The 12,806-nt window shown below is 48.4% G+C and overlaps 1 protein-coding gene and 1 long non-coding RNA gene across 3 annotated transcripts; both read right to left on the bottom strand.

Moving 5' to 3' along the window:
• Positions 1 to 1,329: 1,329 nt before the first annotated feature.
• On the bottom strand, positions 1,330 to 9,724 carry LOC125323415 (TOG array regulator of axonemal microtubules protein 2-like). Of its 2 annotated transcripts, XM_048298358.1 has the most exons (5): positions 9,693 to 9,724; positions 8,633 to 8,736; positions 5,708 to 5,912; positions 4,308 to 4,524; positions 1,330 to 1,710 (listed from the first exon to the last, which is right to left on the bottom strand). In XM_048298358.1, exons 1-5 carry the CDS (start codon positions 9,702 to 9,704, stop codon positions 1,475 to 1,477), a joined length of 774 nt encoding a protein of 257 aa, XP_048154315.1. In that variant the 5' UTR covers positions 9,705 to 9,724; the 3' UTR covers positions 1,330 to 1,474. The 2 variants fall into 2 exon arrangements, with proteins under 2 accessions (XP_048154315.1, XP_048154313.1); XM_048298356.1 differs by lacking the exon at positions 1,330 to 1,710 and having other exon boundaries at positions 3,971 to 4,524.
• A 45-nt stretch (positions 9,725 to 9,769) lies between these two features.
• Positions 9,770 to 12,693, bottom strand: LOC125322518. The gene is made up of 3 exons (XR_007202046.1): positions 12,652 to 12,693; positions 10,999 to 11,151; positions 9,770 to 9,810 (listed from the first exon to the last, which is right to left on the bottom strand). It is a non-coding gene; the product is annotated as an uncharacterized LOC125322518 (long non-coding RNA).
• Positions 12,694 to 12,806: the final 113 nt, after the last annotated feature.

The raw sequence follows: 12,806 nt of genomic DNA, 5'->3' as shown, positions 1-12,806 counted from the left end.
GCAAACAAGTTGCAAACAACGCCGTTGGACTGCTGTCCTGGGTAAATATACATACAGATGCCTTTTCCAAAGCAGTGCCTCTTTTCCCAGTGAAATACACGTCCTCTTCTTACCTATGGAATTGTGATTGAAGACACCTCTGAGCCAGATCCGTCTGACATTGCAAAGGAGCAAAGCTTTGGGATTTGGGCACATTCTCTTTGTTGCTTTGCTCAGGCCTTTTGTGAGCACAGAATAGATCGAGGCAGAAAACTGGAGACTACACAGGATCTTCTGGGTCCATTGTCCCCCAAACATGGTAATAGGTGGCCCCATTGTAATGCTAAATAACAAACAGCAGCACAAATGACATGAAGAAAACATGGCAAAAGAGGAAGAGGAGAGGCGCTGTGAGGAAAGAATACCGTGAGACAGTGGCACGTTGAGTCAGCTGCACTCTGACAACCTCTAGGCTAGCAGGTCTCACATTCTCGGCTTGTTTTTTTTAAAAATTATTTTATTTAAAACAAACAAAACCAATCAAAATAAAATATATACTGTTGAAAATCTAGTTTCAAAATTTAAAAGATAAAATGACAACACATTTATTCAAACTACATCTACATGTCAGAACATATGTACATCTGTAACTACAAAGCCTAACGTATAAATCCAAATCTTCAAACATTCTTCGGACAGGCAGCACCTTCTTCCTGAGCTCGAGGAAAGAGAGCTCTTCTGGACAGGAGGCAAGGGCTTTGTCGGTTAGGGAACATAGGAAATGTCCAAGGAAAACTTCTTGATAAGACTGTAGCCAGTCACGCCTGCAAAGTGGAGACACAAAATATAACAGAGGCCACAATGCAAACCTAAAGCATCAGAAGCTACGTATTTAATGGGACAGACCACCTGGAAACTTCTAAAGAGCTGCACAGGGAAACACTCTCCTGCCAGCAGCCACTTGAGGCAGGCCAGGGAGACACCCTGACCCACTTGCACAGAGCCAGCACAGGAGCAGCCTGGCCTCTGGGCTGCCCTGGGACAGCAGGGAGCCCAGAGGCCTGTGCTTTCCAGGAATGGCTCAGCTGCACACGCACCCTCCTGCTCCTCTCCCGGCCCCACAGCTGAGCAGCCCTACAGCTCCACGGGGCACTGGGAGCAGCACAGCTCAGTGCAGGGGGCACATGCAGGGCAGAACTGTTCCCTGGCAATGTGCCCAGGCTCTCTAGGCTGGCACAAGAGCCTTCCTCCCGCCAGAGAGCGGCCCAGCTCCCGCCTTACCTCTTTGTGAGGCTGAGCCATGCTCAGCCTTCACCTTGTCCTCAACTGGAAGTTGCTTCAGGCACCCCATGCCACGACTAGGAAGGGGGGTGGAGAGAGCGGGGGCAGGTGCACACCCTTCCTTTGCATTCTGTCCTTTTTGGCACAGCTAAGAAGTCACGTCCGGAGGTGTCCAACTCAGCACTTTGTCATCTTCCTGCAGGTCATTGAGCCTTCACCAGCCCAAAATGTCGGAGAGGTTTTCCCGCACATGCGGAGGCTGGCTGGCAGCATGCTTCCTCAGCTTGGCGCCCATCACCTTGTAGAGGGCGCAGGCAAGCTTGGTGACCACAGTGCGGACATTGGCGCTTCGGACAGGCAGCGCCTTGTTCCCCAGGAAGGACCAGAGCACGGGCAGGGCGTAGCGCTGGACGACTTCGGGGCTCCTGGGATAAACCCATGCCACAAGCGCTGCCGGAAGAGAGACACAAACTTCTTAACCACCAGCCTTAATGCAAACAAGGATCTACCTCTAGTTGTGATTTTGGGAGTCTCTCTGGCTAAGATCAGTGAAATAACAGTGAGAGCCCCATGATCCAGAAATGGGCAAAGCAGCTGAACATCCCCAAAACAGAACCACCAAGCCCTCAGGACTAATTTCTCCAGATCCGAGCCTTGTACCTGTGGCAGACTTCACACCTTTACTAAATCATTCCACAATCTGTTTCCGGCATGATGAATGACCAAAATGTCAAATTGCTGTTTATTTCCATTTAGAAGTTGTCTAAACCCACTGCTGAAGGTTTGAAAGGCACTTTAGAGAGGAAATTGAGAGATTTCTAATAAAAAGGATGACTCCGTTTTTGTGACCTGGCTTAATTAGCAGTGGATTTAGACCCCGCTAAAGCAAGGCTATAAATAAAGCAAGGCTATACACTGTCTTCTCTAGTATATATTGAGGTTATCATTTTTCCATCCCTTGGCTATTGCTGACATAGCAAGCTCCTCTGAGCAATCAATTATCAGCTGCATTTGGAGCATTTTGGGCAGCGCTGACATAGGAAGACCCTGACTGCACACCCTGAAATGCTCAGTCCAATGGCACTTCCACAGCACAGGCAGGGAGCCTCAGCACTCTGCTTCTGCCCCTCTGCCCCCAAAGGCTGCCTTGCACAAAATCCGTGCCTCTAACATGTGTGCTGAGTTTGGACCTAAGCTGTGACCCCCAGGCACTGCAGGCTTCCGCCTCAAAACTTTCCAAGAGCAAAGCAAGAATTCTGTGAGGACAAAACAAACCGATCCCCTGAAACAGCATTTGCCACCATTTTCCCTAAAGGATCAGAGCTGTCCCTGAGCTTCCAAGAGAGGAGCCAGCTTGGGAATTTTTAGCCCCTCCCTTTCCTGGAGGCAGCTTCTGAGATGCCCCAGTGAGAGCTCAGCCCCGAGGCCAAGTGCCGCCCCCATCTCAGATGCTGCACACCTCTGCAGCAGCCAGGGAAAACCTGCCCAATACACCTTCCATGGGTATTGGGCAGGAGGGACAAGCTCAGCACCTCCTGATTTGGAGGAGCCACTCTAGTGTCTATTCACTGGCATTCCCTGTAAATTCTGCCTCGGAAGACCTCTTGCCTTAGAAGGGGAGGCCATACCTGAGAGATGCTCCGTGACATCCAGCAGAGCTTGGCCCTTCAGTTCACTCCTGCGGTGGCTGAACTCTTTCATCAGGGATACTTTATCTACAAGGGAAACACACATTTCTGCTCTCTCTTCTGAGGTCATAAGAGAAAGGACAGTGGGGAGGGAAAGGGCAGGGGCAACTACATTTTGCAAAAGAAAGGAAATTCCTGCCGATTTTTGAATCCTTTTCTTCTTTCCTTCCAGCCTACTTGGGAAGATTTTAAATTCCAAAAGAAAAGCTCTCCTGTCACTTTTTAAATCCAAAGTTGTCTGCTGTACCAGGAGCTATGTTAAACATTTCACATCAGGGACCTCAAGACTTCAATCACACGTAAGCAGTGAAAAGGTTTTGCATCCCAGAGCTTTGCAGAGGTGATCTTCTCTCTCCCCTATGGAAAAGGGTGAGAAGGCTCCAAAATGCACACCTCCGTTCCCACCTGAAGGATAAGCTGTTTTTAAATTGTCAGGTTACCTGTGTGGATCTAGGGACAAGACTCCAAGTTACTCATACAAGAGCTATTAGTGCTCAGTGCCTCAGTAGCCTGTGGGTTTCTGTAACATCTGTGAAATCAGATCTTGGCAGAGAGACTGGAAAATGAACTGATTTCCCAATACTTGACCGGCGTATGTATTTTGGTTTTCCTTGTGCCTATCTGTCGCAGTTTTGGGGGTCATGTTTGAATTTACTGTTGCCTGCACTGGCCTGCAAGCCTCGAGTCCTGCCACTCTAATAAGCCAAGGCAAGCTTTTCCTGGAGACAGAACGTGTGTGGGATGAAGTTTGGTCCCTCACAGGGTCACAGGGCTGGCAGTGACAAAGCAGGCAATCTGCTTCATTGGGAACCACTACAGAGCTACACCCCAGTGTGGGTTTCAGTAGCAGGGTATTATTAAGAGCTCCTTTCCTGCATGAGATACAAAAAGGAGGTCCCAAATGATCTTCATGCAAGCATGCAGTAAAGAACTGATCCTGCTGTCCTAATGAAGCTAATGCCTATGATGTGGAGCCTTCCAGGAGGCTGCTCTGCAGAGGTTCTGATGTGCCGGTGTCCCTTCATGCCAACAGCAAAGCTATTCATTTGGGAAGTCAACTGGGGCCCAGGCAAACTCCAAAAATCCCTTTGGCCCTGAATTCCAGCAAAGCTGTAGTCCAGCACTTCCTCTTCAGACAAGCAGCACAGAGCCAAGGGCTCCTGGGACTTTTGGGAAATGCTGATGCACATTCAAGCCTGGTGGGGGACTGGTGCGTAAGGACTGCACCTGCACAGCTTCTGGTGGATGTCAGCTGGAGGTTTCCACAGACAACAACAGCTGTCAAGGCACTCAGCGTTCTCTTGACTCGCAGAGGCAGAGACACACTTGAGGAGAGTCCATGCCAGGGCTCAGCCTTACCTAAGTGAGCCATGGATTCTTCCAGCGCTTTCACAGCTGCGGCATAAACCCCGGGGTCCTTTGAGTTTAGGTTGTTTGTTATTCCTTCAACCAGACAGATGATCACCGGGTTTAAGCCATCTTTCAGGATGCCTACGATTTCAGCCAGCACGTCCAGCGCCTTCTGCTTCACTTTCTTGTGCGTATCACCAAGTCTCGGGACAAAATAATCAAAAATCTGTGAAGAGAACAAACAACATGAAAGCTGGATTAAAATGTCCTTGTTTGAGGAAAGGACGCAGAAGTGAGCACTCAGCAATGTAAAAGATGAAAGTGATCCTTCCTGTCAGGTCAGCACTTGCTTGCACAATTTCCCTGTTTTCCTGTGGGCCGCTCACTGGAATGGTTGCGCAACCTCATGCTGGTTGAAAGATTTTCATATATTTTGAAGAGCTTTGGGTGGGGACAGAATAGTTCCTATGGTGTTTCTCTCCACATTTCAGTCATTAAATTCATCCCATTTATTGATGCAAAACGGTATCTTTGCTTTCGAAGTATGGAACCAGATATTTACAATGCCCCTTTTTCTACACAGTTGCCTCAAGTTCTGAGGGCAGTTACGATTTTGCCAAAACTATGGCTGGAGGAGATCCAGGTTTTGTTCCATCTGTCTCAGAACCTGTGTCTGGAGAAGTGCAGGGCTCTGATCAACTCTTCCAGGATCCAGACCAATTGTCTACCCAGCAGGTAGACTTCTGAAATTTAATGTGCTGGACCGCTCTCATTAGAGCAGGTTCAGTCCCTTGACAGCCACATTATCAGGCACCATTTTCTGGACAAAGGGAAAAAGCAGCTACTGGGAGGAGAAGGAAGAGATCTGTCCCTAGCCATTTCCCTCCTTTTCCAAAGAGAAAAAAGACCCCCCCAAGAAGGGTGAGCACCGTCTTTACCAAGAGGACTAGGGATGCCGATGGAAACGAGTAACCAGAGTTGTGCCTGTGCAAGACAAGTCGGAGTTTACGGAAGTATCCTTTTAAAAAAAATTGGTTTAAACCTGCCCAGCCTGATACTTCTCTTCCCCATCCAAACCCATTTTTTTGTCTGGAGAATAATTGCCACGCTTTCAGTGGCTGGATTCCCTTCACTTAACCCAAGTGGGAGTAGGAGACAGCAGAAGTTACACCAGCAGAAAACTCTGTCCTCCTCTGATGAACAGCATCAATAGGCACCTGCCAGACAAATACATCTGGACCGAAAGAACTTGTCCTGAAGCGTGGACCTGAATTAAATATTTCAGGGTAAGAGGCACCAGCCTGTCCCACACAGCCAGGATGTAGTGCCAAGACACACTGAATTAACTTGCCTGCTACAGGCTTGGGAAAGGAGCTAAAGGAAAGGAACAATGAAGACACCCTACATACTTGGACAGTGTTAGTGGAGACGAGCTGGGGGCTGCTTTTGCACAGGTCTAGGAGGAGTGCCACTCCTTCCATCCGTGTCTTAAACTCCTTGGCTTCCAGGAGATTGTACAGCTTCTGGAGCGGCTCCGTTTCTTCCACAGCCGGAGGTAACGTGACCTGGGCTTTTGGGCGGCGTAGGAGGCGTCCATCAGAGGTAGACTTCACCCTGGAAAATAAAACCAAATGAGGACCTGTTGGTGATCATACCTTCAGTTAATTGTGAGCAGAACATCTTGGGGAGGTTTCCTAATGATGTGATTTCAAGCTAGAAAATCCTGATCTGAAAAACAACGGGAGACCTCATGACAATCTGTCATGGGTTAGCAAGCATAGTCCCGGAAGTGATGTTCTTGCAAAGGAGTGCTTACAGCTCCTTCTGTGACCTGACAGAACCTATCAGCTGGCCACTTTGAATATGGACAATTCTTTAAGCCACTTAAAGTTGTGACCGCCTCTGTGATCCACACTTAAGAACAGGAAACCCCGAGGCAGACTCTCTCTGTCTTGTTTCCGGTGCTGGGACAGGTGGCTGCGGGCCCCGTGTGGGGGCCAGCGGGCCCGGCCCAGGCCCTGCTCAGGCCAGGCCGGGTCGGGCCACGGCCATCCTGGAGCCGACGGGCCCTGTTCCACCCGCGGAACCCCCCCCACAGCAGGGCTGTGGGCAGCCGGAGCGGCTCGGCTCCCCCTCTCCAGAGCTGCCAAGATTCAGCTAAAGCTGCACGGCTGTCTGGCAGAGGTCATGTGACCAACAGCGATAAGCCACATTCCAGCTGCAAGGCCTAGGTGAGATTAACCCTTTTAGTGCTATGAAGAGCTGAAAACCGGAGGGAAGTGAAAGAGGAGATGCTTAAAGCTGAAATTCTGTTGTGAAGCTATGATCGATCAGAGTACCTGCTGTAATTTCATGAAGGCATGGGGGGTGGAGCATTCAACTTGTACTTGTGAGCAAAAGCACCTGCGCTGAGATAAGCAGATGCTGATGCAGCTGTAATTTCATGAGAAGTTTGAACAGGGAGAGATGGAAGTGATGAGGACTTTTGCTCCAAATGGAAAAGGAGAAAACCTCAGGTCCTAGAGATGCTCCCAGAGATAGTTCTAAAGAGGAAGATGAGGAAGACCCTTTGCTTCTAGGGAAGGAGAAGGGCCTCTATTCTTAGAAATGAAATACTCCCAGAGATGGGTGAAGAGAACTTTTGTTTCTGAACGGCTCAACCTTAAAATTTTACCCCAGCAATTCAAGAGTGGACCCTCGAAAGCAGTTGTGGGAAAAGCTGCAAGACGGGGGAAGGGACTCACATGCAAGCAGAGAACCAACCCGGGTGGCTGGCTCCTTGCGATAATGTTTTCATAGCATGGGCAAGAGACTCCTCTTCCTAAATGGACTGAACAAGGTTATTATGGAAGTGGTAAACAGACTGAACATCTCAAGGGCTGTCTTTTTACATTATCACTGCAAGAAGGGAGAAAGGCAGGGGGGAGGAGAAGTGTTCTGAAGGCGTGGTATGACTTTTTTTTTCTTCTTTTAGGTCTGTTAATAAACTTCTTTCTATTCTTTCAAGTTTGGTGCCTGCTTTGCGTTTCTCCTAATTCTTATCTCACAGAAGGTAAATAGTAATGAGTATTTTGGACCAAACCACTACACTAAATTGGTGTTTCTGCCTGGTTACAAACCAAACCCGCTACACAATCATTACAGGAGACAATCTGCAAGCAACATTCTCACCAGTGCTTACTCAGGAAAACCAAGGATGAGATGCATCTCACTTATCTCCAGACGGCTTCCCAGGTACACATGTCGCACTGCTTTGTGAAGAAAGAGAGACGCTACTTCCATGTTTAAATGCCTCATCATGAGGGAGGTGTGCGTCTTATAATAAGGAAACTCATCCCTCTGGAGAAGTGTCTCTACAGCAGGCATGACAATCTGGAAAAGTAGCTCAGATGCATCTGAACAGATGGATAGGGGCATATCTGAAGGATCCAGAAAATCCGTAAGAAGGATAAAAACAGAAGCCAGACATCCCAGCACTACGCTCACATGATTGCTTCCCTAGAGACTAGATCCACAGCTTAACAAACCCACTGGGAACAACTCTCTTGAGCATGGGAAGATCCTGACTATGCTACTGAGGCATGTGGTCACTCTCCTGCCAGCGCTGAGCATGACAGAGCTAAATAAATCCCCTCTGTTATCAGAGGACAACAGGTACAAGTAGCTCTCCCACTGGCAGGAAGAGACAGCAAGGACCAAATTCCTGTCTCAAATGCTGATTGCAGCACAGGGGGAAATAAACCAAACATGCTGTCCATCAAGCAAACAGTATGAAGGACAGGAATGTCAAGACAAAACGTCCACATTGAGACACCTGTTGACCAAAGTTGCTCAGGAACTGGCTTGCTACTTACTACTCATCTTGGTACTGTCTGAGGGTAAGAAAACCATGACTCAGGAAGGCCAAACCACATGCATGGGAAGTGCTATTTTGGGGAACAGCATCTTGCTTCTAGACTGGGACTTCTCATCAAAACACCCATCTGAAAAAGACTGCTCTCAGAGGAAAAAAACCCTGCTTGAATTTACTTGTCCCAAGTGAGGCAGCGGAGACATGGCCCTCTCACAGCCTCCACAGCACTGTCCTTGCCAGTGCACTGGATCTTCTGAGCTGCAACCAATGGGTGTCTTTTTGTCGCCCATTTTTTGTGGAAACCCTTCCAGAGAAGTTGTGTTCAGCGTAATGCAGAAGGAGACATTTTTTATGATAGAGCATTTGTAGGGAAAGGAAACAATCTCTGGCACAGGTCATCTCCACCAGAAAGATTTTCCTGAGGAAGAGACATGTAAAGCTTGCCACGTGCTTTGTCACATCTAACTAAAGTGCTCAGTACCGTTTACTAGAAGGCAATGTGGCCTGGGGCTTCTTCGAGCCATCGCTCCTCTTCTTCACAGGCTTCTCGACAGATGGGTGTTCATCCTTCTGCGTTTCCATCCCCTACAAAGGCATAAAGAAACCCCATGGATCTTTAGAATGTAAAATAGGAAATTACCTGTTTAAAACACAACTTATAACCAGGATCACTGCTACCAAGGCTTGGGCAAACCTTTCCGAACTTACAGAAGGAAACAGGCCAGAGGTTCAGTGATGCCAACTCTTTGTTTTCAATAGCCCAAGGCAGGTTATGGCTGCTACCATACTGAGCAGCAGTCTAAAATCCCCAATTCATTCCTCTTGAGCATAAATGGGAATAATGCAAACTGGTAGGGAACTAATGCTCTTAAAGGAAGCTGCAGAAAAATTTGGACTCTTTGGAGGTTGGCCCATTGTGTTGGAAGTTGATTTGGTTCCACACTCACTCTCCCTGGTGCTGCACAAAGCCACACTCCCTTCTATAACGTAGGTAAAAAGAATAAAAAAATAACCCAGGCAAACAAATGATTTTCCTCTGGATGCTGCTGAATTCACCAAGCTTCTTCCAGCTGCACAGGGCATGACAGCAGGGCAGTATTCCCAGAAGACAGATAGTAATTGTAGGAATTGGGATTGACTGGGACATCTTTTGAATATTTGGAAATTTTCTTGGCACTACTGCTTCCTGTGTCTTTTGCAAAGACTCTGTTATCTCCAGAAGCACTGTTCTCACTTAATTGCGTCACTGGGGGCAGAGTAGGGATAGTGGGGTGGGGGGTTATGCTTAAATGTAAACACATTTCCTCCTCTTTCCCTTCCCTGTTTGTGGCCAATATACAAAATATCCAATACCCCACTTTTCCCCTAATATTATCAATTCCTTTGTGCTCTGCAGATGAACAGGCTACGGATCAACAGTTCATTCCCAGGAGCAAAATGATTTGGCAGAAAAGGAATGAGATAAGATTAGGTATGTTTGATCTCATATCAGCAGTGGCAATACTTGCACAAAGGAGACATTTCTCCTACCAAGCACTTACTTTCTTCTTCATTCTTGTCAGAATATCTTCCAGGTCACGGGTGGAAAGAGATTGTTCCAAAAGCCTTTTAAATTTTTGGTGATTCAGCATCATTTTCACCATCTCCTGTCCATAATGCCTAAAACAAGAAAGAAAGAAAGAAAGAAAGAAAGAAAGAAGGAAAGAAAGAATAGAAGGTGAACAAACAAAGGAGGAGCATTAACAGAATAAGCTGATACCTTAAACTCAGCAGCTGCCATACCTGCATGAGAAGGCATTACCTACTCAGCAAAGAGAGAGATTTACCTCCACTTGGCACTGCACAGTGCTGTCAGCTGAACACAAGAGGCAAGAGGAGAACATGGGGAAACAGAAAAATACAATCTCACTCTGAAACTGTGGGTGCGCTTCTGTGGCATCGAAGGATCCCAGGGAACAAGCAAAACACCTCTGCTTTGAGTCAGAGCTTATTAGCAGTGTCTTGCTGCCATTGCACAGTAATTTGCCTTTCTTTAACTGGCAGGGAAGCCAGGACCAAATGCCTCATGCTTGCTTTTGATTATTCTATACCATATGTATGCACAGGGACAGCTAGTTGCTCATGCGTTCTTGGCAGCTATTAATGGGAATTGAATCCTCAAAGTGAGGGGATTTGGGTGGTTTGGGTTGATTTTGCCACTAGGAAACCACAGTTTTCTTCAGGAAGCAATTTGGAGGTCATTCAGCCACAGATAAGAGCATTACAGAAATCTGCAGAAGAGGTTTAGAAAGACTGAATACATTGTCTAAAGACCCCGGGAATATTTCTAGGAAAGTCTTAAGTTAATGAGAAATAGATGTATGCGATCCTTCAGTGATGAACATTAGACAACATTTTGGCTTTGTCTTGTGCACCTAAGGCCAAGCAAAACTGTTTGACTGGCTCATCTGATGGCTCTTTTGATCTCAGGAAAGAATCATTCAAGTCCCAGGAAGTTGGCAATGCTCCCTCTTGCGGGACAACCTCAGGTTCCCCAGCACAGTCATTTCCCCAGACAAGCCAGGGCAGTGGTCACAGCACCAAGCCTGACAGAGCTCAAGAAGCCTTTGGACAATGCTCTCGGGCACATGGAGTGACTCTTGGGGGGCCCTGCACACAGGCAGGAGCTGGACTCGATGACACTGATGGGTCCCTTCCAATTCAGCGTATTCCGTGACTCTGTGAACCTCATCCACACAGTGAGGGAACTTAATATTTCCTTTAGCTTCCACTCTTTTGTGGTTTTGCCCTTTACAGCCAGACACCCAACAGTTTTCCTGTTTTAGGAGGTGAAATGAAGATCATTACCTTGTGTCCTCGTGACAGTCCTGAGCAAGCGTCCCTGCCGCGTGCGCCAGCCTCTCAGCCCTGGGCGTTCCTGCGAGCTTCGTGACTCCAGTTTTCTCCATCAAGGACAGGAGGAGTTGGGCCGCGCACTTCCGCACCTGGACGTGGCGGCTCCTGGGAAGAAGAGAGCGGACACTGGGGCACAGGGAGCAGAGGGACACAGCGCAGGCCTTGGCCAGAGCATGCTCCCTGTCATTGCTGGGGGAAGGAGGCCTGGGTTCTCCCTGACACTTGGGACACCTGTAGAAGGTTCTGTCCGCAGAGAAACACAAAGTTAGCACTCTACAGAAGGACTGCCTGCAAGCAAGAGTGAGGAATTCAGTCTCCCTGCACTATCTGATACTCAACGTCTTTCCCCAAATTCACTCTGAGAAAGAGGGAAATTAAAGACAACCCAGGCTGACCCATCAGGAGCCAGCCACTACACAGACAGCCGCAGCAGGATTGAGGATATTTGCACCCATTTACCCCAAATCTGCAGACCTTGGGAAAGAAACAAATGCAGGGAAAACACGCTGTGGGACATGAAGTTGCAGAATATTCTGCAATGCAGCCAGTTTCTTCTGTGAGGCTTGGCAAGAGATACATCTGAACGTTTCCCCCTTTTCCAAAGCTGAGGAAAGGGTGGCAGTCAGTTTAGCCAGCTTGTCCTGTTCTAGACAGTGTCTCTTGGGGACTATCAGGCCCAGCACCAACACTTAAGGCAGCACCTGCTTCAGCTGTCCCACGGCAGTCGGCCTGTGAAGGTGCCTGTACAGTGATTCATCATCTCAAGGCTAACATGAGACATCAGTTTGAATAGCAAGTGGGCCTCTAAGGCCAGGACAGTCCTACAAGACTCCTCTTGGCAGGAGCTGCACCTGCTGTGCAGGCTGTGCCACACCCAGCACGTTCTCCCCCATGTGCTCCATGCCCCAGCAAGAACCCTCCTTACTTCTCAAGTGAATGGCATAATGAAGATGCATGGTTTTTCCCAAGGCCTCTGTGGTTAGGGCTGTGAAATATCAAAGAGCGCTCACAGCTGCAGTTGCAATTGTCCCTCTTCCCACAAAACCACAGGGCTCTATCCTTAGCCTTTGCAGGCACTTTCACTTGCCCACCATTCACCACATCTAGGCAACTCGGACAGACTGGGAGAACTCCAGGAAGCAGCAGCAAGCTGAGTCAGGGGAGGTTGAGCTTGGATATCAGGAAAAAGTTTTTCACCCAGAGGGTGGCTGGGCACTGGAACAGGCTCCCCAGGGTACTGGTCACAGCACCAAGCCTGAGAGAGTTCAGGAAGCCTTTGGACAACGCTCTCAGGCACATGGTGTGACCCTTGGCGTGTTTGTTCTGTGCAAGGGCAGGAGCTGGACTCGATGAGCCTGATGGGCCCCTTCCAACTCAGCATATTCTACAGCTCTGTGATTCTGTCAACTAAAGGGCTGCATGAGGGCAGAAATAGGTGACAAGAGGAAAGAAGTGAGGTTGATTGGAGAATCAAGTCACTGAGTTCACAGAAGATGCAGGATACAGGACCCTTCCCTCCCACCGTTCCCATTCTCTCTCTCAGCCCTTCTCCCCCCCCACACACAATAGAAGGTGAAGAATATCACTAAGAGAAGAAGAACCTACTGGACTCCACTGTCCATGAGAGCAGTCATTGCTCGTGCAGGAGTCACATGCTCCACCATGACTCCCAGGGTGTGACTGGCTGCTTTCTGAACAAACTCTGGGGAGTTCCACACCATCTGGAGAAGGACCCGAGCAACCTCATCCACCTCCGAGTC

The sequence above is a fragment of the Corvus hawaiiensis genome, chromosome 3 (genome assembly GCF_020740725.1).
Source record: "Corvus hawaiiensis isolate bCorHaw1 chromosome 3, bCorHaw1.pri.cur, whole genome shotgun sequence".
In the NCBI taxonomy this organism is placed as follows: Eukaryota; Metazoa; Chordata; class Aves; order Passeriformes; family Corvidae; genus Corvus; species Corvus hawaiiensis.
This window is presented reverse-complemented; position numbering and strand designations above follow the sequence as displayed.

What these genes read in the sequence shown, in the direction of transcription:
- LOC125323415 (XM_048298356.1), bottom strand. An exon ending in ACATTGCCTTCTAGTAAACG is followed by an intron (nt 5,913 to 8,632) that starts GTACTGAGCACT and finishes TTTATTTTCCAG; the next exon opens with GGTGAAGTCTACCTCTGATG. An exon ending in TCTCCACTAACACTGTCCAA is followed by an intron (nt 4,525 to 5,707) that starts GTATGTAGGGTG and finishes TTCTCTTCACAG; the next exon opens with ATTTTTGATTATTTTGTCCC.